The sequence below is a fragment of the Scyliorhinus canicula genome, chromosome 16 (assembly GCF_902713615.1).
Source record: "Scyliorhinus canicula chromosome 16, sScyCan1.1, whole genome shotgun sequence".
NCBI classification, from domain to species: domain Eukaryota; kingdom Metazoa; phylum Chordata; class Chondrichthyes; order Carcharhiniformes; family Scyliorhinidae; genus Scyliorhinus; species Scyliorhinus canicula.
This window is the reverse complement of record NC_052161.1, coordinates 106,392,338-106,415,852: the sequence shown is the minus strand read 5'-3', so window position 1 is coordinate 106,415,852 and position 23,515 is coordinate 106,392,338. Positions and strand designations below refer to the sequence as shown.

The 23,515-nt window shown below is 39.9% G+C and overlaps 1 protein-coding gene across 2 annotated transcripts in view; it reads left to right on the top strand.

Annotated features, from left to right (window-relative positions):
* Positions 1-23,515, top strand: part of mtor (mechanistic target of rapamycin kinase) — a 342,907-nt gene that overhangs the window by 191,856 nt on the left and 127,536 nt on the right. For both annotated transcript variants that reach the window (XM_038821832.1, XM_038821833.1), the window contains one exon: positions 3,437-3,576. In XM_038821832.1, coding sequence (XP_038677760.1) covers positions 3,437-3,576 — 140 coding nt within the window. The remainder of the gene's footprint in view (positions 1-3,436; positions 3,577-23,515) is intronic.

Below are 23,515 nucleotides of genomic sequence, written 5' to 3'. Positions count from 1 at the left end.
TACATCACCATCTCCCCTGCAGTTGGCTCATTTACCTTTGTCACTAAGTAAATAGGATAGGCCAGATATAAGATTATCATCAGGTTGTGTGACATGATCTTAGAACACGGTGTATTCACTTGATGTTTCTACAAAGTTTTTTTTTTAATGTTTTCATTCTTAAATGAAATTAATGCATAATTCTGAAAGTTCTAAATGTTATCAGGCAACATTCATAACAAAGTTTCTGCTGGCCGATTAATAAATCTCTGTGACTGAAAGGTACATTGGCCATGCAGTATTGTTAAATAGCCTTGCGCCACGCAATTAAACTTGTTAAAGTGCAGTAGCTCTTGGAATGGCTTCAATACTCAAAGAGAAACCACATGATTCCTGTGTGATGTTTCTTTTAATTTTGTACCATTTCCTAGATAAAACTAGTGATCTTAAATGAGGGAATGTTCCTTTGGTCCTTTCCTCATTTCTATACAGTAATTATGCACTATACACTAATACAATACTGGTAATATAGCAATGTGAAACCCACAGCACAACAGCCTGACTGGTGGCCAGGTATTTTGATTGAAGAGATGGTTTCCAACTGCATCACCTGCACCACTCACAAGAGCAGAAAGAGCCACTTCTGCCCTCCTCCTTCCCTTGGCATGAATTTGATTGAATTCAAAGAGAAAATATTTCTCATTGTCGTAGACTATTATTCCCACAAGTGTAAAATCTACATGGCCTCACCGCTGAAACCATTATCATGTCACTGAAGAGGATGTTCTCCACACACCATTTCAGTTGTTGTCATCTCTAACAATGGACCACAATTTGGCATCATATGGATTTACCCAAATCACAAGTTCACCAAAGTATGGAAAGGCTGAGTGGTTAAATACGTACTTTGAAAGACCTAATAAGGAAGAATGATGACGCTTGGCTTTTTCTCTGCTCAGTTATTGTGCTACACCATGCAGAATGGTTTCATCCCATGCAAGTTTCTATAGGAGGAGCTGTGACTATCCTGATATTCTATAATCCTTATAAATCGTGAGGTAATTAAAGAAATTTTGAATGTAAGACCATTATTTGCAGCAAGATCTCTTCCAAAGTTATGAACCAAAGAATCCCAACAATAAGTTCACACCTCCAGTCATCTCAATGTTGGGTGTAATCAGAATATGCTTTATTATTGGTCTAATACCAAAGCTGTGCTGCAGGCTTCTATTGTACAGGTCTCGTGCTACAAAAAAAGAAGCACTTCAGTAAACTAGCTGAATTTGCTTCAGTTAAGGATCACAGAATTGTTACGGTGCAGAAGGAGACCATTTGGCCCATTGTAGTCTTCACCAGCTCTCCAAACAATCATCATGACTGAATCCTGTTCCCCAGCCTTTTCCCCATACCTCTGCCCGTTGTTTTATTCAAATAATCATCCAATCCTCTTGAATTAATGGATTGAACCTGCCTCCACCACACTTCCAGGTAGTGCTGAATCTACCTCCACCACACTTCCAGGCAGTGCATTCCAGACCCGAACCACTCACTGTGTGAAAAAGTCTTTTCTCACATCGCATTTGCTTCTTTGCAAACCACTTTAAATCTGTACCCTCTCATTCTTGATCCCTTTCATTCCATGAGCTGTAACATTTCTCATGAGTCTGTTGTGGATTAGAATCAAGAATCCTACTTTTATTTGGCAAAATCTGTGCTTGTGGAGCCCTGTGGACTTCATTCTGGAACACCCCAGTTCATGTAGTAGCACAAATGCGATGAGGAGACTTGAGAAAAAAAAATACATATTGATAAAACCTTATCATGCGCTTAAGCCATCCCAAAACACTTAACAGCCAAATAATCTAATTTCAAGTCATTGTTAGGTTGGCAAATAGTCACTCATGTACCTATAGGGAATGTGTTGAATAATTAAATATCCACTTTTGAATTTGAAGGGAAATTTTACACCTGATTGGTGAGCTGTTTGAACATGTATCACTGGGTTTGATAAAACAAACCTATGACATAATTGCAGATGAGCTGTGAACAATTTGTGACCCCTGTGCTGGGAAAGACAATATATGCAGTCAATATATTCTCAGTTGAAGGCACTTCAGATAAACTATTTTTGAATAAACAATCAAGAAGATCTGTAAAAATAATCCAATGTTTTTATAGTTAATGAAATGGGAATTCAAACACATTTTTCTTTCATCCGCTTTTGCTGGAAAGAAGGCTTGTTTTAGACATTCCATATGCAGAACATGATTTGTTTAGACTTTCAAATGTGATTTTTCTTTCCTTAAATTAAATGTCCCATGCACCTAATTAATCCATTCTTGCAATCTGCAGAATTTTTTTTTTGTTCATGGGATGTGGATGTCACTGGCTAGGCCAATATTTATTGTCCACCCCTAATTGCCCTTTAACTGAGTGGCTTGCTGGGCCATTTCAGAAGGCATCTTATGAGTCGACCACATTACTTTGGATCTGGAGTCACATGTAGACCAGGTGAGGATGGCAGGTTTCCTTCCTTAAACGATATGAAGCAGATAGGTTAATGACCATCATTAGACTTTTAATTCCAGACTTTTATTGAATTAAAATTTCACTTTCTGCTGTATTTGGATTCAAACCTGGGGCTCCAGAACATTAACGCTGCATTTCTGGATTACTGGTCTAGTGGCAATACCACTACAGCATCACCTCCCTGCAGCAGAATACAGAAATATATATAATATTTATACTCGTATAAAAGTGAAAATTCAACTTCTAAAACATTTTTGTAATAATCCTCATTTGTAAGTTTTGTTTATTACCATTTGTAACTCCCGCATAAAGTTCATGTCTGTATGAGGAATTAGAGGCTTAATTAATACAAATGTTGCTTTACTGCCTAGAGTATTTTGTGATCTATAGCAGGATATAACATTATTTCCTGGCATTCTGATATCTATGTAAGTTTGTGCACTGAGATAGTGCAATCTTTGACTTGTACACAAATCCAATATCAGAATTTAACTTGTGAATGAATGAAATTGAAATGAAAATAAAAATCGCTTATTGTCATAAGTAGGCTTCAAATGAAGTTATTGTGAAAAGCCCCTAGTCGCCACACTCCGGTGCCCGTTCAGGTAGGCTGGTACGGGAATTGAACACGCGCTGCTAGCCTTGTTCTGCTTTACAACCCAGTTTCTTAGCCCACTGTGCTAAACCAGCCCCTGATTTAATTAAGGAATAAGTTTTCGGATCATTGAGAGAATCAAATTTATCCTGAATGAAGCTTGTACTCTTTAAACGTGTGTTTTCCCCATCTCCGGGTATGCCAAAGTTGCAATACATAATGGATAATATGTGAAAATAGTAACAAACAAATGTTTTTGAGGTTAACCATCTACAGCAATGTCCTGAATGCTATACTTTTTTTAAATTTTAAATTTTGGGACATGTTTGATAGGAGATCCAAGCTACATGGTACGAAAAGCTTCACGATTGGGAAGATGCTTTGGTTGCTTATGACAAGAAGATGGACATGAACAAGGATGATCCAGAGCTTGTCCTTGGACGAATGCGCTGTTTGGAGGCACTTGGCGAATGGTGAGTTTTGACGTACGAATTCTTAAGAGCAAGAAGCTTTGGTCCCTTTTTGATTAACGTCAACCTCTCCCATCTGTATTCTAATAATGCCACTCAATCCACTGTCTTTTGAATCTTCGTATACTGCCTGCTTAAGTACCCTTTCTTGCTAACTTGCTTTATAAAGCTATTAACCTTTGTTTAACAAAGTTCCTCCTGACTCCCCTTGTTGGCCCTAATTTAATAATTTTCAACTTCTGCCACCTTGTATTTGAACAATTCTCCCTCTGAAAACCTTTTACATTAGTTTTGTCAATTTCCATTTTAATTTTGACAACGTTAGAATGGCGTTTCCATTTTTCAAAAAAAAAGTGAACCCAACTTCTATACTTTGCTCTTAACTTTATGGGTGGGATTTGCCATGCAACCCACCACGTGTTTTGTGGCGGAAGGATCAGCCCTCCATATACCAGCAGCGTGAAGTTCGGACCCTGTCATTGTCAGTGGAGTTTTCAGTTGAATACATCTGTTGTCACTGGGAAACCCGCAGCGGGGGTGCACCGTCGGCAGGATCTTCTGAAACCGTCGGCGTGAGGGGGCAGAAGGCCCAGATTTCTGAACATAGAGTTTTCACCATTATTTTAACACCCAATTAACGCATTTGAGTTAAAAATGATCACGGTGATTATCAAATAAAAGGCCCTGATGCAATCAATTTGTCTGACTAGCTTGGTTGAATTTTTGTGGGAGAATAACAAAGAGCATCAATGAGAGTGGTGTAGCATATATGGATTTGCGCATGTTTTTTGACAAAGCCCCACATGTCAAACTATCAGAAAAACAAAAGCCTGTGGGATCCAAGGGAAAGTGGATAATTGGATTCAGAATTGGCTCAGTGGCAGGAACCAAAGGGTAATAGTCAACACATATTTTTGCGACCATAAAGGTATTTTTAATGGTACTCCACAGGGCTCAGCCTTTGCTTTTCATGTTACACATCGATAATTTAGACTTAAATGTGGGGAGCATGAAAAGATTTGTAGATGATACAAAATTGGTCATATAGTTGATAGTGGGGAAGGAGGATGTAGATTGCAGGATAATATCAAGGACTGATCAAGTGGACAAAACATAACAATGAAATTCAATCTAGAGAAGTGGGACACACAAAACAAGGGAATACACAAATTATAGTAAACAGAGATGCGTGAAAGAAGTGAGGGAATTTGGAGTGCTTGTCCACAGATTCCTGATGACCAGACAGATGGGAAATGTAATTAAGAAGGCAAACTGAATATTTTCTTTTATTAGCGGAGGCAAAGAATATAAAAGCAGGGAGATCATGCCAGAACATTAGTTACATTAGAGTCTAAGTGCACATCACAGGAAGGTTGTGCACTGGAAACAGTACAGAGAGAGATTGAGGATGATTCCAGGAATTTAAAAAAGTAGTTGTAAGGAAAGATCGGATGAATGGCTGGGGCTGTTTTTTTTTGCAACAGAGGAGACAGAAGGGAAATGTAATTGAGGTGTACAAAATTAAGAACAGCCAAGATAGAGTGAATAGGAAGAAGCTAATACAGTTAGCAGAGAGGTCACAAACTAGGGGGCATAGATTTAAAATAATTGACTAAAAGGTTACGGGAGGCATTGAGGGAAAACGTTTTCACCCATAGGATGATGGAACTTGCTGCTTGAATGAAAATAGAGGCAGAAAACCTCATCAAATTTAAAAAGTACTTTGATAAGTGCTTGGAGTGTCATAACCTGCAAGGCTGGCAACCAAGTGCTGGAAAGTGGGACTGCACGGGATAGATATTTTCAGTCCGACATAGAGACGATGGACCAAATTCCTTTGTTGTCTGTACTAAATTTCCATGATTCTATACCTTTGATCGCCCTGGTTGTTTTTCTCTTCTATATTTCCCTAAAATGGCAATAATAGCCTTCACTTTTGCAAGCAGCCAGAGTGCTTTACGTTTATAGGAGTCAACTCAGACCAAAAAATATCTACTTAAACTTGTAGCAGGACCTTAAGGCATTACAATGGAGTCTTAATTTGACTGGCAATGGATATTGCATCTGTATATTGTCATTCTTTCCAAAGTTGGATTCAGCTAACACTGGATTTGATGAGATTTGGTTCAAATCATTAAGCTACTTTATTTTGCAGTTGGTTTAGAGTACAAAGCAACAATGTAACTGTGGTGATATGCATAACTGTAAATACACAAGGGGTTAATGTAAATACACATAGACTAGGTAGACACTAGAGGGAGCACAGGAGACATGACACACAGATATTCAACCAATAGGTCAGTAAGATAGGACACGACCAATGGGCATTCACGATACACACACAGGTGACACCACCACAGGAGGGCATTACACCAACCCATATATAAAGGACACAGCACACATGATCTTCCTCTTTCCAGTGGAGACACTCAGTGAGTACAGACACAGGGTTGATTGAACATCACATCCACCACGTGGATTGTAGCAGACTGGTTCGTCAGTCTGAGTAGCTATAGAAGGATTAACAGTAGAGTCGAATCCAAGTAGGAGAATTGTTAATAGTTCAATAAACGTGTGGAAGCTATCTCCATGCCTGAACCTTCCTTTGTCAGAGTGCACATCAAGGAAGCAGCTTATGCTAAGTCAAGAGCATAACAAGACAGTAACCATATTCACTATTGTAACATTCTATTTTGGTAAGAAAATGCAATGTTGCAATTGCACCATGGATCCATGTTTCTTCACTTCAACCAGCAGTCTGTATCCTGATTTGTTTTAAGCTACCTTTTCTTGGCCCTGTTTACCTCACCTGTCTTGAAAGTTGAACTATTATTCAATTGCCTGACATTCTTCTCTATCACTGAGTGTTTTTTAACCTTTTCAACATAATGGGGGTGAGGTACTCATTCGTTAAGGAGACAAGCCAGTAAATCACTTATTATTTGTGGTATATGAGGCAGCAACATCAAGGATAGTTCATGCTATATTTAAAGGAGTTTTTTTCCCGTATTCTTTGTGGAAAAACTGTCAAAAATGTTCTGAAATATGACACTTTCCTATATTTAGTTTGGCTAGACAATATGGCTGTTAAGATACTAACGCATACTGAAATTCAATATGTGTAAAAGGAAAAGTACTAGCCAGCACTGAGATTGAACACTCTGCTATTTGATTCAGGACAAGACTGACTATGTTAACAGTACTTTGGTATTTGAAAGGGAAGCAATGTCTATATCAAACTATGGAGTAGTCTATGTATTCATCTACCCTTCTAGACGAAGGGTATTATTGGCAGCCACTCTTAATAGGCAATGTACCTTCTGATTTTTGTTGTGGCAGAGTAGGGAGGAGTGGGACTATGAAAGGAGAAGACTAACAATTGGAGTGTGGGTCCTGCAATTCACAGGCAGCATCGGAAATACGTTGGTTATTTATGTTGTGTTAATATTGAAAAAAAAACTGTTCTGGTTTGCACAGTGGTGCCATATGTATATTCCCAGACTCCTATGGGATGCTATCATGCACTTAGATTGCCTTCACAATGAGTTTCTTTCTTTTAGTGCGCTATTGTGAGGGCAACTACTTTACCTGGTCAGATAGAGCTGCTGTATCTTGCTTTTGTGAAGTTGCTAGCAACCAGTTATGAAATGACATAGGCAGAAACTTGGAACTAGATTACCTGCTGATCTTTCAGAGACAGTGCATGGTGCACAGAAGAATTAGTGGGCGGCTGGATTCTTTCAATTTTTATATATGTAAAGTAGGTCTCCATTAATTTAATTGTATCAAAAATCAGAATGTTATCAAACTGTACTTAATGTGCATGAGTGCAAACTATATTGCACAATGCTGTAAAATGGGTGTGAAAGATGCTTTGGATCTAATTGTCATTCTGCTGCTTCTGGATCTGAGACTTTATGGGAAACAGGCCTTCCATCTCATAGATCATAGAATTTACAGTGCTGAAGGAGGCCATTCGGCCCATCGAGTCTGCACCGGCTCTTGGAAAGAGCACCCTACCCAAGTTCAACACCTCCACCCTATCCCAATAACCCAGTAACCCCACCCAACACTAAGGGCAATTTTGGACACTAAGGGCAATTTATCATGGCCAATCCACCTAACCACATCTTTGGACTGTGGGAGGAAACCGGAGCACCCGGAGGAAACCCACGCACACACGGGGAGGATGTGCAGACTCCGCACAGACAGTGACCCAAGCCGGAATCGAACCTGGGACCCTGGAGCTGTGAAGCCATTGTGCTATCCACAATGCTACCGTGCTGCCCTAACCGCGCTGACATGTATGGATCTGTTTCCATACATGTCATAAGTTGTCTCTCTCAACTAGGATTCTTTTATCATCACTGATAACGAGAACATTTACGGGTTTTACCTTATCCCCATTTATCTCAAGTCACCACAGCAACAACTTGTATTTAAATGGCATCTTTAATGCATTAAACGCTCCAACCAAGGCACTCCACAGGAATGTTATCAAAAGATATTTAACACTAATCACATGAGGAGATACCAGGGAAATTGACCAAAAGCATTGTCAAAAGCATCTAAAAAGAGGGAAATGTCAGAGAGGGGGAGAGGTTGAGGGAGTTTAGGGATTGTTCATAATCTGAAAAACACTCAGTGATAGAGAAGAATGTCAGGCATTTGAAGAATAGTTCAACTTTCAAGAAAGGTGAGATAAACAGGGCCAAGAAAAGATCAGCTTAAAACAAATCAGGGTACAGACTGCTGGTTGAAGTGAAGAAAGATGGATCCATGGTGTCATTACAACATTGCATTTTCTTACCAAAATAAATGTTACAATAGTGAAAAAATGAAATGAAAATTGCTTATTGTCACGAGTAGGCTTCAATGAAGTTACTGTGAAAAGCCCCTAGTCACCATTCCGGCGCCTGTCCGGGGAGGCTGGTACGGGAATCGAACCGTGCTGCTGGCCTGCTTGGTCTGCTTTAAAAGCCAGCGATTTAGCTGAGTGAGCTAAACCAGCCCCTGTGAATATGGTCGCATCATTGCTCTACACTTTCAACTTACTGCAAAACTTAAGACCATGACAGGTGAAAACACAGTTGCCAATGATGATGGGGTTAAAGTCAGGGATACTATATCTGAGGGTTGTAAGACTGGGCGGAGACTGGAGATGTGGAGATGTTAGGCTGTGGAGGCATTTGAAAATGAGAAGAATTTTAAAATTGGTCATTGCTGAACTGTGAGCCATGATACGTCAACAAACGTGGGGGTGAAGGGTCAAAGAATTTTGGTGGGGAATCACCATTTCTTTGCCACGTTTTCCTCTCTTTGTGACCACATGGGAATCATGAATTAATTTTAGTTCTGCCTTATATGGTCATTCAATTCAACCTTCCAAAAATAAAGCTATTCTGAAAAAAATCTAAAAGAAGAAGGGGCAGCAGGGTAGCATGGTGGTTAGCATAAATGCTTCACAGCTCCAGGGTCCCAGGTTCGATTCCCGGCTGGGTCACTGTCTGTGTGGAGTCTGCACGTCCTCCCCCTGTGTGCGTGGGTTTCCTCCGGGTGCTCCAGTTTCCTCCCACAGTCCAAAGATGTGCGGGTTAGGTGGATTGGCCATGCTAAATTGCCCGTAGTGTCCTAATAAAAGTAAGGTTAAGGGGGGGGTTGTTGGGTTACGGGTATAGGGTGGATACGTGGGTTTGAGTAGGGTGATCATGGCTCGGCACAACATTGAGGGCCGAAGGGCCTGTTCTGTCCTGTACTGTTCTATGTAATCTATAAGAGAATTTACCTTTAAATGGTGACGAAAAGAAAGTTAGAATTTGTTTTTCTCGCAGCTGAATATACAGAAGCCTAGATATGCAAACACTGTGGAGCTACCATACTGGTAGATCAGAGGTTAAAGTGTGAAACAATGTAGTATTTTATCCTTTACTGGTCTCAGGCTGCACCTACAGTACACAATAGCAGTTTCAAAAGTCTGGGTTAGCAGGATGTTGCTAATGATTACATATATATTTCTGCCTGCTGTTCATATCGTCTAGCAATAAAACAGATGCTGAAGATGTGTCCTTTGCAGCTGTTTAATATTGTATTTAGTCATTGACAAAGAATATAAATGGTTACCATGTTTACTGGTCAACAAACACTAGCCTCTTCAGAGATTACCTTTGGCCTATATTGAGTTATGTCTTGATTTAGTTTAAGTATGCTCTTGTGCATGCAAAATATATCCAACAAAGCAACGATAAAAAGTTTTCTTAACATTACCTTGCTGTGGTTTTATTATTGTCTTGAATTAACCTATTTTTTGTTGTATTCTGTACTTAATGTGATAAAGTGTGCTAGCCATCTCTTTTGAGGGTTTCAATATTTTACCATATAAATTGGAATGTAAATTATTGCTTTGATCTAATCCTATGCCTTAACGTTTACATGTGTTAAATTCTATCTGCTGTTTCTCTACCCATTGACCTAATCTCTTCAGATCCATTTGGAGCATTACACATTAATTAGCATCATTGGTAGAAAAGTAGTGAACTCGCCAACATTGAGGGCATTTAAAAGTTTATTGGATAAGCATATGGATGATAAGGGCATAGTGTAGGTTAGATGGCCTTTAGTTTTTTTTCCATGTCGGTGCAACATCGAGGGCCGAAGGGCCTGTACTGCGCTGTATCGTTCTATGGTCAATACGCACAATTTAATGTCATCAAAAAACTTTCAAAAACTTAGATAATATTTTGCTCTTTAGGTCATTTATAAAATGATAAATATTCCAAACAGTGATGATGATAAACCATCTGGACAGGTATTTTCCACTCTTGAGATGTTTATACAAATCCATCTTTTTGCTATATCTTCAATAATCAAAGTATCAAATCATGTTAATATCTATCCCATGGGCATGTGCTTTGTGAATCAATCTGTTACAACAGCCTCTATCAGATGCCTTACAGAAGTTCAATTAGATAACATCCATCGCCTCCATGCTTACCATCAGATTGATAACTGGCTGAGATGGACCCAGTGAAGTGGTCAAAAGCAACCTCAAATATCTGAATCCCTATTGGTTCTCTAAATGGACAATGGCCATCTAGATGATCCCTTATACTATCCCTCATCCTCTCTCAAAATCTTATGGGTCTGCAATTTGAGAATCCATTCACTGCCCCCTTTCTTAAAAAAAAAACTTGGGTCCACATTTACCATTTTGCAATTCATTGGAATATAATCCTATCCAGTTTCCTCAACTAAATCCACTATCTTTGGTTAGAATTATCAGATTCCAGAGCTTTTTGTTTTACTTTATGAGCCTCTTAAACCTTTTTAATATTACTTCCCTTGTGACACTAAGGGGCTGTATTCTGCTGTTTCATCTTGTATTCTCCCAACTTGGACATCCCTCCTCTTGCATTAGTAAAGTTAATCTGAGAGTAATTTTGGTAATTCCACCAGTCCCAAAGGCACCACCAATTTTGATCAGTCTTTAGTCTCTTTTGCCCCTCTGCACCTTTATCTTGCTGCTAATATGGTCAAGAACACTTTGATATTGCCCTACATATACACTGCTATATTTATTATCATAGGATCACTAAAATGCAGAAGAAGCCCTTTCTGCACCGACCCTCCAAAAGAGCACTCTATCCCCATGACCAAGTAACCCTACCTAAACTTTTGGACACTGAGGGGCAATTTTAGCATGGCCAATCCACTTAACCTGCACATCTTTGGACTTGCCCCCCTATGTTTTGTATACCAGATATTTTTGAATCACATTGACAATTACTATGTATTGCTTTAAAGTAAACTGGCCTTAGGCAGGGAAATGGTTAGCCATTTTGCACACAAAGATTGTGCAAGCAATGAGATGAATGACCACCAGTTAATCACCTTTTAGTGATATTGTTAAGAATCATAAAATGTTGCAGCACAGAAGGAAACAAGTCAGCCTGTTGTGTCTTTGCCAGGGTTTGCAAGAGCGGTTCAACTAGTTTCACTTCCCTACCCTTTCCCTGTATCACTGAAAATTGTTTCTTTTCAGATAATTATCCAATTCCCTTTTGAATCTTCCAATTAAATCTGCCCTTACTACATTCTGAGGCAGTACATTGCATTTTCTCACCACACTGCATTTATTTATTTTTCCAGGTCGTCTTTAGCTCTTTTGACTTGCATCTTAACTAGGTATCGTCTGATTCTTGACACTCCAGCCTATGGGAGCAGTTTCTCTGTCCAAATCCCTCATGATTTTGAAAACTTCTATCAAACCTCCTATCAATCTTCCCTTTTCTACGGACAATAGTCCCAGTTTCACAATTCCATCCACTTCACTGAAGTTTCTCATTCCTGGAATAATTCACGGGAATCGTTTATGCCCTCACTAGTTCTTTCACACTTCCTGAGTGTGGTGCCCAGAATTGGACAAAATACCTCAGTTGTGGGTGAAGCAGTTTTTTTTAAATATTTACCATAAGCTCCCTACTTTGGTTGCTGTTCTTCTATTTCTAAAGACCTGGAGCCTTTATGCCAGATTAACCATTTTCTCAAACAGCTGTATCACCTTCAACGATTTGTACAGATATTGGCCCTCCAAATGGACTGGCCTGCAAGATGATCCCTTATACTAACCCTCATCATAACCTGGAATTCTTTATGAATAATCTCTCAATGTTACAGGCCTACAATTTGAAAATCCATTCCGTGTCCCCGCAAAAAAAACCTGATCCCAGGCCGCCGTGGCGGCTCAGTGGTTAGCACTGCTACCTCGTGGCACCGAGGACCCGAGTTCGATCACGACCCGGGTGAGTGTACATGTGGAGTTTGCATATTCTCCCCAAGTCTGCGTGGGTCTCGTCCTTCGCAACCTAAAGATATGCAGCGTAGGTGGATTGGCCACGCTAAATTGCCCCTTAATTGGAAAAAGAGAAGTTGTACTCTAAATTTAAAAAAAAAACACAGCTGATCCCTGTGCTGCTGCACCTCCTTTAGAATTAGTATCCTTTATTTTATATTGCCTGCCCTTGTTCGTTCTGTCGTTCTTTCTTGCTTGCTAGCTTCCATGCTTCCATTGTCCCTTTTTATTCTGTGGGTTTCAACTTCACTGATTTATGTGCCACTTTATCCAACACCTTTTGGAAGTGCAAGTCCATCTTATCAAATTAATTCCCCTGTTTTTTGATTAGTGGGAAGTTGATGGTTGTGGATGCGCAGAGAAACTTCGGAGTCAAAGTACAGAAATTACTAATTACAGATATGCAAAAAATAATTAAAATGGTACATGGCGTATTGACCTTTATCTCAAGGTGGGTGGAAGTTATGTTTTAGCTGTACAGAGCTCTGGGTCGACCACATCTATAATGCTTCAACCAGTTCTGGGCTCCCCATCTCGAGCAGGATACGTTGACTTTGGAAAGACTTGGCATAGGTTCACCAGGATGATATTGGCCAAAAAGGGTTAAATTATGAAACTAGGTTGCATAAATTAGGCTTGTGTACCCATGCATCAGAAGATTAAGGGATAACCTAATTGGGGTGTTTAAGATGATTAAAGGTTTTGGTAGACCAGATGGAAATTATTTCCCCTGGTGGGAGAGTCCATGAGTGGCGTCCAGGGGTAATGTCAGAAAGCATCGGTTTACACAGACTAGTGGAAATCTGGAAGTCTCTGGACAATTTAAAATTTTAAAACTGGTATATATAGATTGTTGTTGAGAAATCTGATAATGGTTATGGAACCACTAGAGCTGAATGGAGATCACCCTGACCTGATTCAAGACAGTATGGGCTCAAAGGGTTAAATAGCGTACTTCTGTTCCCAAGGCTACTTGTTATTGACAACCTAGGATCAGGATCAGGTATGTTGTGTGGTGTTTCAAAAGTGCTTTATTCGGGAATTGTAAGGTGGACCTATGTCAGCTTTCCTTCAGGTCTGGTCTCATTATCAACTCAGTCACAGTAATACCTGTCTACACCACACATCTTTAATCATCGGGCCGTGAGTTGTGCAGTGATTCTTGCTCAGATGTTTTCAGAAGGCAGCATTTAGTGACACATCTGATATTCATTTATGTGCTAGTTTGTAGAGCTGTTGAGATAGAAATGCACAAGGGGCTAAATATGTGGTGACATGTCAATAATCCAAACTGAATACATGGGTGATTTTACAGAGTTGTGATAGAATGGCTCTTTTATATAACTCAAGTGTCTTGTCTATTTACACAATTGCTTACAGAGCTCATATTTTTTGCATTAGGCTCTTTTGAAAGGTTGTATAATAGTGTCATTGATCAAAATTCCCTGAAATTGCACCTCTCCTTGATACTAAATTTTATGGGGCTTACCCTTTAGGGACTTGAATGACTTAAGTTTGAAAAGGTTTTATTTGGACTGGCTGAGATCCAAGAGGCAGTTATTAACTCTTGAAGCACAAGTCATAGCTGTTCCAAGTGTAAGGAGTTTCTGTTTTCTCAGCAGCGTGAGGGTTACGAGGTCAATTAGGCCCAGAGTTCTGAATTAGATTCTCTTGATTAATGAAAACATTGAATTTATTTAATGTAGCAGAATCCTGTACTGTGTTATGTTTGAAGGGCCTGGCATTATGGACTGTAAAAGTATTTATGTAGTTAGACTGCAAAGTAATCCACTTTGTTTATCATAGCTGTTGTTCAGGAGAGTTAGTTTTTAAAAAACATTTTTTCCAAATGCTGATGTGAATCATTGCTAAAACGCATGGTATCTTGCATATTTTTGATGACTTTTTAAAATGTCAGTTAATTCCTTAACTTTTCCACCTCTGTCATATGAATTAAGTGCAGGAGTAGACCACTAGGTCTACTGTGGCCCTTGGCTCTTCAGTTCATTTTCTCAGTAGTTTAAATAAACTATTTGGTGTCAAGCAGACATTTTCTCTCGGTCGAGTTCCAATTTCTATAGACCAACTCTAAAATAGGGTGACAGTAAACCTTATTATACTGACTGAAGCTGTTTCTGTCTCTTGTATCTTGTAATCTCTTGGTGTTTCCACGCTCGGTATTTCTGTGCTATGCCAGTATCTGCCAAATTAGTTCAAACATTTGTACTCTGTGTTTTGCCTAATCGCTACATACAAAAAAAGTTTAATCAAAAAACGGCAACACAGTGCTGTAACTAAAGTTATAGAAGATCAGCTGTTGATGCACAACTATTTTTAAAGCATAATTTTATTGATATAAAATTTCTAAAATGCTTTGTACATAATATATTCAATTTTGTACAGGATGCTTCGCTTGTCAATTTTCCTCATTTTATGTGAACATCAGTGAGGAAGCTTTATATAACTGCAAGTAATATTAAAGCACATTGTAGTACAATTAGTAGTTTTATAATAGTGATACAATTTGGAACTATATGTCAATTTATGCTTCTGGCTATAAACCTCTTGCACAGAAATTCATTATGCAGCTATGAGATACCTACTTGTATGATCTGAGACTGGGCTGAAGTATTTGGGTATAATAGTGATAACAAGCAATTTCATTAACACAGACTTCATTGGATGCTGGCACTCAAAAGTATAGTAGAGACAAACATTTTTGTTTTGGCTCTAAGTTAAATTGTAGGGGCATGATGCTGAGGCAAAAGGTTTGCCACAAGCAACAAATGTTTAAAGAAAAAAAATCAACCTGCTTGAGGCATCTCATAATGGCCTTAATTGTTACACTGTCATAGGCCCAGAAGCAGAATATTGCCTGTCCCATTAGGATAATGGCAGTGAATCAATTTAAAATGAGGGGAAGGAAAACTTTAATAATGGTACTTTAAGCACTCAATGAAAATTGGATGTATTTATGTATACTTTTAAAATAACCTGTATAATAATTCTGCCTTTAAGTTAAGCCAAGTATAGCCATATAAAAATAAACTTCCATAAGGGTTGAAGGTAAAGACTTGAATGAGCTGTGCCCATTTTATTTTTAACGTTTTTATTTTTAGTTTTTAATGGTTACCGTTTTCTGATGCTTGAGGATGATGTCATGCTGACAAATAGACACTTTCTGTGCTTTGTTGCTTAGTATTGGCATCATTCCTATATCAGACGTAGCATAGCCAGATAGAGAGCAACTGTCTATGAAAGAAGAAAGACTTGTATTTATTTTGTGATTTTCATGACCAATGATATCGCAAAGCACTTTATAAACAATGGAGCACCTGTTGGATTCTTAGATTTGAGACTTGCGCATGACTGATTAAGGACCATGTAGATACAATCCATGATTATGAGTGACAGTAGATTTATTAAGCAACATAAGTTTTAATTATGCGGTACTTAATGTGTGCAACTGTATACAGCTGTGCTGCTTGGACCGCTGTGGCACTGTCTTGTATTGTATTATATTGACTGATTGCCTTTGATCCTTCTTCTATTGGTGAGCATCGATGTCTCGAAGCACCTCACCTTTTATCTTTTTTTCTGGTGGTTCATTCTGTTAGGGCATATCCCAATCTTTCTCGTGGTCCAACCTGTTAGGGCATATCCCAATCTCTCTCTAATTCCTTTACATTTCAGTTTACTGACCCTCCCAGGTTTTCCCTGTTCTTAATAGTTCTTGCAAAGGATTCCAAAGGTCACAATTCTGTTTAGTATTTCAAAGCATTTCCTAGCACAAGAAATTCTAAACATCTTACAACATGTGTAACCACAACATATTTGCTTTTCCAAGGCACATAGTTAGACCATTAATTTGCTTCTCAGCATAATGACAAGATCCTTAAACTTCAACACATGTTATAAGCCACAATACTATATAATTGCTATTTAAGCATGAGGTGTCAGACAGATCATGTTTAAGTTTGTCAAATACTTTAACTGCTTTTGCCCCTATCACAGCTTGCTTAACCACATTATTTGACTACCACAGATGGTTTAACCAATCACTTAACAATCACACCGTGACATTTTCCGGACGAGGTTAACTGTCATTCTTTGCAATTTAGCCTTGGCATAAAAAGATAAAGAATCATAAAAGCATTATCAAACAATCATGAAAACATTATTGCGGCATTCCCTTAGGCCCAGAAGCAGATTATTGCCTGCCTCATCAGACTAATGGGTGAATCAATTTAAGATGAGGGGAAGGAAATTTCAGGAAAGGTACCTTGTGCACTTATTGAAATTGCATGAATCATTAACAAAGCAACCTAATGTTGAGGGAGGGTCACGGCTATTCAACTATCGTGTATCACACTCCCCTAACTAACCAGACAACACTAAGTTCCAGTTCAAGGTCTTTATTCAAGCAGGGGAACTTTTTTACCAACATGTGACCCACAAGCTCCCTGAATAAAAGAATATAACAGCAATTAAACCTTTAGCCTTTCCTACAAGTAATTTGCATATACCAAATCAAAAGTACATATTTGTTTAGAAAGTATCTACGTCATTCACAGTTAATAATTAAGATTACGTAATATATATTATACCGGAGTGTGGCAACTAGGCGATTTTCACAGTAACTTCATTGCAGTGTTAATGTCAGCCTATTTGTGGCATTAATAAAGATTATTATTATTAGATTTTCTTTATTTATCTACTAACTACCAGTCATGTGTAAATAGTGCCATTTTGTAACTTTAACACTTTTAATTCTTTGCTTTTTTAAATAAATTTAAAGTACCCAATTATTTTTTTTCTCAATTAAGGGGCAATTTAGCATAGCCAATCCACCTAAGCTGCACATCTTTTTGGGTTGTGGGGTTGAAACCCACGCAGACACGGGGAGAATGTGCAAACTCCACATGGACAGTGACCCAGGGCCGGGATTCGAACCGGGTCCTCAGCGCTGTAGTCCCAGTGCTAACCACTACGCCGCGTGCCACCCTGCTTTGCTTTTTTTTAAAGGGGCAATTTAACTATTTCTTTATTCCCCTTTTTCACATTTTCTCCCAAAGTTACACCCACCAACAATAAACAATAATCAGTAACAAATCTGTCAATCCCCATATCAATAACAACGATCCCATCGTCCCACCAAACCCCAAACATTCGCCCACATGTTCACATAAACAAATGACATAAAGGAATCAGGAATCACTCATAGCCACCATTAACACAAACCGCCACCCTCCCCCCAACCCACCCCACCCACCCACCCAACTAATAGACATAGAACAGTACAGCACAGAACAGGCCCTTCGGCCCTCGATGTTGTGCCGAGCAAATGATCACCCTACTCAAACCCACGTATCCACCCGATACCCGTAACCCAACAAGTCCCCCCATACCTTACTTTTTAGGACACTACGGGCAATTTAGCATGGCCAATCCACCTACCCACCTAACCACCTAATGTTCGATGTTATCCAGTTCTTGAAAGTGCATAATGCCCATGAATTGTAGAACCCCTCTATCCTTCCCCTCAGTTCAAACTTAACCTTCTCAAGAGTCAAGAATTTCAACAGGTTCCTCCGCCATGCCAGGGCACAGGTTGCTCTCCTACCCATCAGGATCCGCCTTTGGGCGATCAATGAGGCGAAGGCTACGACATCTGCCTCCGCACCCGTTTCCAACCCTGGTTGGTCCGACACCCTGAATATAGCCTCCCGGGCGCCCGGGTACAGTTTCACGTGCACCACTTTAGAAATTACCCTAAAAACCTCCTTCCAGTAATCCTCTAGCTTTGGACAGGTCCAAAATATATGAACGTGATTAGCACCCCCCCCCCACCGCAACGTTCACACACATCTTCTACTCCTTCAAAGAATTGGCTCATCCTCGCCCTCGTGAGGCGTGCTCTGTATACCACCTTCAGCTGTATCAGCCCCAAACTCGCGAACGAGGTGGAGGCATTCACTCTCCGGCGCACCTCATACCAGAACCCCTCCTCCATATCCTCTCCCAACTCTTCCTCCCACTTTGCTTTGATCCCTTCCAGTGCCTTCTCCTCTTCCAAAATAGCTCCGTAAACCGCTGACACTACCCCCTTCTCCAGTCCCCTATCGTCAGCAGCACCTCCAGCAATGTGGATTTAAGGGGCAATTTAGCGTGGCCAATCCACCGACCCTGCGCCTCTTTGGGTTGTGAGGGTGAGACCAACGCAAGGGAGAATGTGCAAACTCCACATGGTCAGTGACCCCGAGGCTGGGACCGAACCCGTGTCCTTGGTGCCGTGTGGCAGCAGGGCTGGCCACCGTGCCACCCCTTAATTCTTTGTTTTCATAGATTGCATTTTTGTGATGCTTAAGAGAAATATCTGTGCTGGCAAATGATACACTCTGTGTTCTTTGTTACCTAGTATTGTCATCATTCCTACATCAAATATAGCATAACCAGATAGCGAGCAAATGCCTTTGAAAGAAGGAACGGTTGCATTTATATTGTGCTTTTCATGACCCATCAATATCTCAAAACCCTTTACAGTCAATGAAGTACCTTTAAAGTGTAGTGTCATTGTAATGCCAAAAACATGGCAGCTAATATGCAGTGTTGTTGATGGAGGGATAAATATTGGTGAGGACTCTCAGGCTCATTCCATTTCTGTTTTGCTCACAAGGCAGCGACCCCTTAGTTATGCACAAGGATGTCAGTGGATATTTTGTGCTAAGTCTCCGGAGAGGGTCGTAAACCCCCAATCTTCTGGCTCAGAGGCTAGAGTATTAATGAGCCATTGTGACCACTTTATTTACATTTCCAACTGACAATAGCTCTCCCTACTGAACATAGATTTTATAGAATTTACAGTGCAGAAGGAGGCCATTCGGCCCATCGAGTCTGCACCGACTCTTGGAAAGAGCACCCTACCTAAGGTCAACACCTCCACCCTATCCCCATAACCCAGTAACCCCACCCAACACTAAGGGCAATTTTGGACACTCAAGGCAATTTATCATGGCCAATCCACCTAACCTGCACATCTTTGGACTGTGGGAGGAAACCGGAGCACCCGGAGGAAACCCATGCGCACACAGGGAAGATGTGCAGATTCCACACAGACAGTGACCCAAGCTGGAATCGAACCTGGGACCCTGGAGCTGTGAAGCAATTGTCCTATCCACAATGCTACCATGCTGATTCCATTTCCTTTCTTTATGGCTTCTTTAAGTGGTTCAGAAAATTGTGATGAGGCAGCTTATCACTGTCTGCACCCTCTGTAACTAGATTAAAGCTGCCCAAGATTCATTTTTACATAGGATCTTCACACCCGAGATGAAGAAGGCTTTAACCACATCACTCTGGACTGGATATAAATCCAGTCCCACGGATAAATAAACAGTATTTTGAGCCCCTATGCTACCTGATCCTGATGCAGGGAGGAATTCCAGCAATTATTTGCAAAGGGAAAGCTGTACGTGAGAGTTGAAGGCACACTCTTGCAGGTGGCCTAGAAGTAAGTCTGATTAGCAGAGATGCCAGAGATGTTTAATCTTGGCAGAATGTCAGTTATTCACACTTTGCTGCTCTGATGCATCTGCAAAATTTGACTTTGTGTAATTTGATGGTAGTTTGATGGTATAATGAAAAAATCTCCTTCCCAGAGATGATGACAACATATTGATCTAAATATACAATTGAACATGAATCTGTGTGCTCATGTGATATTTGGGAAGAACACCTCAGGAGAACCCATCTCGAGCACAATGTCCCACAAAGGTTGACTTATTTGGAGTAGGGGGAAAGGAATGTAGTTTTAGGTATTTCATAATAGATCTCTTTAGATCTGCTTAGAAAATCTCTGAAGCCTGGCCATAATTACCAGCTTGGGTTGCCCTTGTATGTTTCTGATGGACAGGTTCCAAGTTGAATTCCTGTGGAACACAGGATGCTTTGCAGCTTTAAACATTTAAACTATTTAATTATTTTTCATCACATTTGCATTGTATCATACTAGGGTATAATTGTAGGGTAACAGGGTCATTTAAGACCTCAGATGGTCATCCTTGCCTTTTTATGAGTTGTTCCAAGCCCAGGATTACAAGACATGGCCAGCAGTGGAATCAGTGAAATTTTGGTAATGCCCTCCATGTTTGAATCTCCAACCGGGTTCGCCCCCTAGTGCCAGACCGGCTCTTATCAAAGTTACAAATGGCATCCTGCGTGACTGTGATAGTAAACTTCACATCTCTTCCTTCTCTATCTATCTGCAACCTTTGACACTGTTGACCACATCATACTCCAGTGCCTTTCCACTATTGTCCAGTTGAACTGGACTGCTTTCAGCTGGTTCCATCCTTATCTATATAGTCGTAACTAGTGAAACACTTGCAATAGCTTCTCTTCCTGCTCCTGTACCATTACCTGAGCTGTCCCTCAAGGATCCATCCTTGGGCCTCTCCTATGACATCATGCCAAGGCACACCATTATTTTTCCACATATACTAACAACATCCTTTCTGCCTCATTTCTCTCGACCCCCTCCTACTCCTTTCTCCCTCTCTACCTTGCTTTCGTCTGAGACACACCTTAAAACCTGCTTCTTTGACAAAACGTTTGGTCATTTGATCTAGTATCTCCTTGTGTAGCTAGGTGTCATACCTTGTCTTGTACTGCTCCTGTGAAGCGTCTTGGAAAGTTCCATTATGCTAAACGTGCTATATAAATGTAAGTTGTAATGGTGATGGCAGAAGAGATGGAACTGTGATGGACCCCAAAGGTTGCATGCAAGCGGTCGATTCTCTGGAGAGAGTACCTGTCACTTATGTTTCCTTTAAGCACATATGAGGAAAGCAACAGGAAGCCAGCTCATGTATTCTTTCCCTAGTCACAATGGTCATTTCTCATTGAATTTGAAAATGGGAGGCTGTTATGAACAACTGAAAAGGAAAGCTAAGGGCCACTAGGTGTGGAGATTTGATCAGAGGACCTGCCCTTGGGCAGATGATGAAATCATACCAAATGAATTCTGCCAGCCCTCCCCAGGTTCAATTCTGGCCTCAGATTATTGTCTATGTGGAGTTTGCACTTTCTCCCCGTGTCTGTGTGGGTTTCCTCCGGATGCTCCGGTTTCCTCCCGACAGTCCAAAGATGTGCAGGTTAGGTGGATTGGCCATGCTAAATTGACCATTAGTATCCAAAAGGTTATGGGGATAGGGTGGAGGAGTGGGCTTAAATAGGGTGCTCTTTCCAAAGGCCGGTGCAGACTCGATGGGCCGAATGTCCTCCTGCGCTGTAAATTCAATGATTCTATGATTATCCTCTGAGGGATTCAGATGACAATAAACCAAAAGAACAGAACTAACTGCTATTTTCTAATTGTCCCAACCATATTTGCTGCTTTGTCAGTCACAAGTATTCGATTTTAACAACACTGTAAGAAAAATAAGGAAGAATCAGGTGTCTATCTATGACCCATTAAACCTGCTCTGCCATTCAATAAAATCATGGCCTTATCCTTCGATTTCCTTAGTACTCAAAAATCTGACAATCTCCATTTTGGATACACTCATCGACTGCGCATTCACAGCTCACTGGGATAGAATATTTACAACCAGCTCAGTGAAGACATTTCTCCTCGTCTCTGTCCCAAATAGCTGATCCTGCCATTTTCTGATACTATGAACCCTAGTTTAAGACTCTAGCCAAGTCTCTCAAATCTACTCAGTCAAGACTTATAAGAATTTTTTATGTTTCACCTTACTCTTATACTGCAACCCCCATGCAATGGATGCTAAGGCACTATATGCCATCCTCATTACTTGCTAGACCTGCATATTCTTTTTTGTCATATGTACAAGAACTCACATCACTGTTGACAGCAACATTCAGTCGTGTCTCACACTTTTAAAAAAAAATCTACTTTCCATTCTTCTTACCAGAAATGGATTGTTTCACACTTTTCCACAATATACTCCATTTACAATCACTTTGTCCAATCACTTAACCAGTCTTCATCTCTTTGTAGCTTACTTTTCCAGCTATCATCAGCAAACTTTGATATTGGTCCCCTCATCTAACTCATTAACATGGCTTGCCAAGCGCTAAGACGCAAGGACTTGCAACACTTTGCTCGTAACACTCAATCAGCCCAAAAATGACCTGTGTATTCCAACTCTCTCTTTAACCAACCTTCACCCAATGCATTACTCCTAACCCCATCTTGTGTAACAACCCCTTGTGTGGGATCTCATAGAAACCCTTTTAAAAATAATTATACATCTGCTGGTTCCCCTTTATCTATCCTGACAGTTATACACTGAAACATTTGTCAAACAGTTTTCCTTTCAGAATAGGAAAAGTTGAGAGTGCTTTTGCCCTTTCTTAATTTAGTTTTATATGGCAGATATTGATGGCCAGCGTGCTCCATTAACTTGGCGAGAAATAAACTCAAATCACTGAGGGCTCACTCTTGAAGGAATTACTGCAAATTATGGAATGAATATGCAGAGTTAAAGGCCATTAACTGATCATTAAAGAGTGGAGTGGTGTTTCAATGCATTGGATCATCAATGGCTAGCTCATGCCATAAGGAATGCCTTGAGTAGATGCCACCACTTTGAGACAGAGAAGAAAGGAACATTTGGTGGGTGAGAACCATCAGTGTGGGTCAAAATTAATTTCCATTTCTGATTGTAACCTATTTTATATCTTGTTTTATTTTTATTCTTTAAGAAATTAAGGAAAAGAATACCACCAAAACCAGGAAAGCTACATTAGGAAATAGTGATTAGGTAGCCATAGACTTGAATTTTAAAGCAATAATTAAATAGAGCCAATAAGTAATTTCTAATTTGAAATTCGGATTGAGATTATAAAATGGGAAGACATGAAACATACCTGTTACTATTGATTAATCATTTTGGTGGAGAAATGTACCTTCTAAAAATAAATGTTTATTATAATACGGTGGATAAAACAAGATTGATTGTGTAATCGGCCGTCGGTTTTACAAAAGGAACTGGAACTTGTAAGTGACACAGACTTATTGATGTTTTTCATTTGAGTAAAAGAAAGTTGCATTGCCCACTCATATTTTTA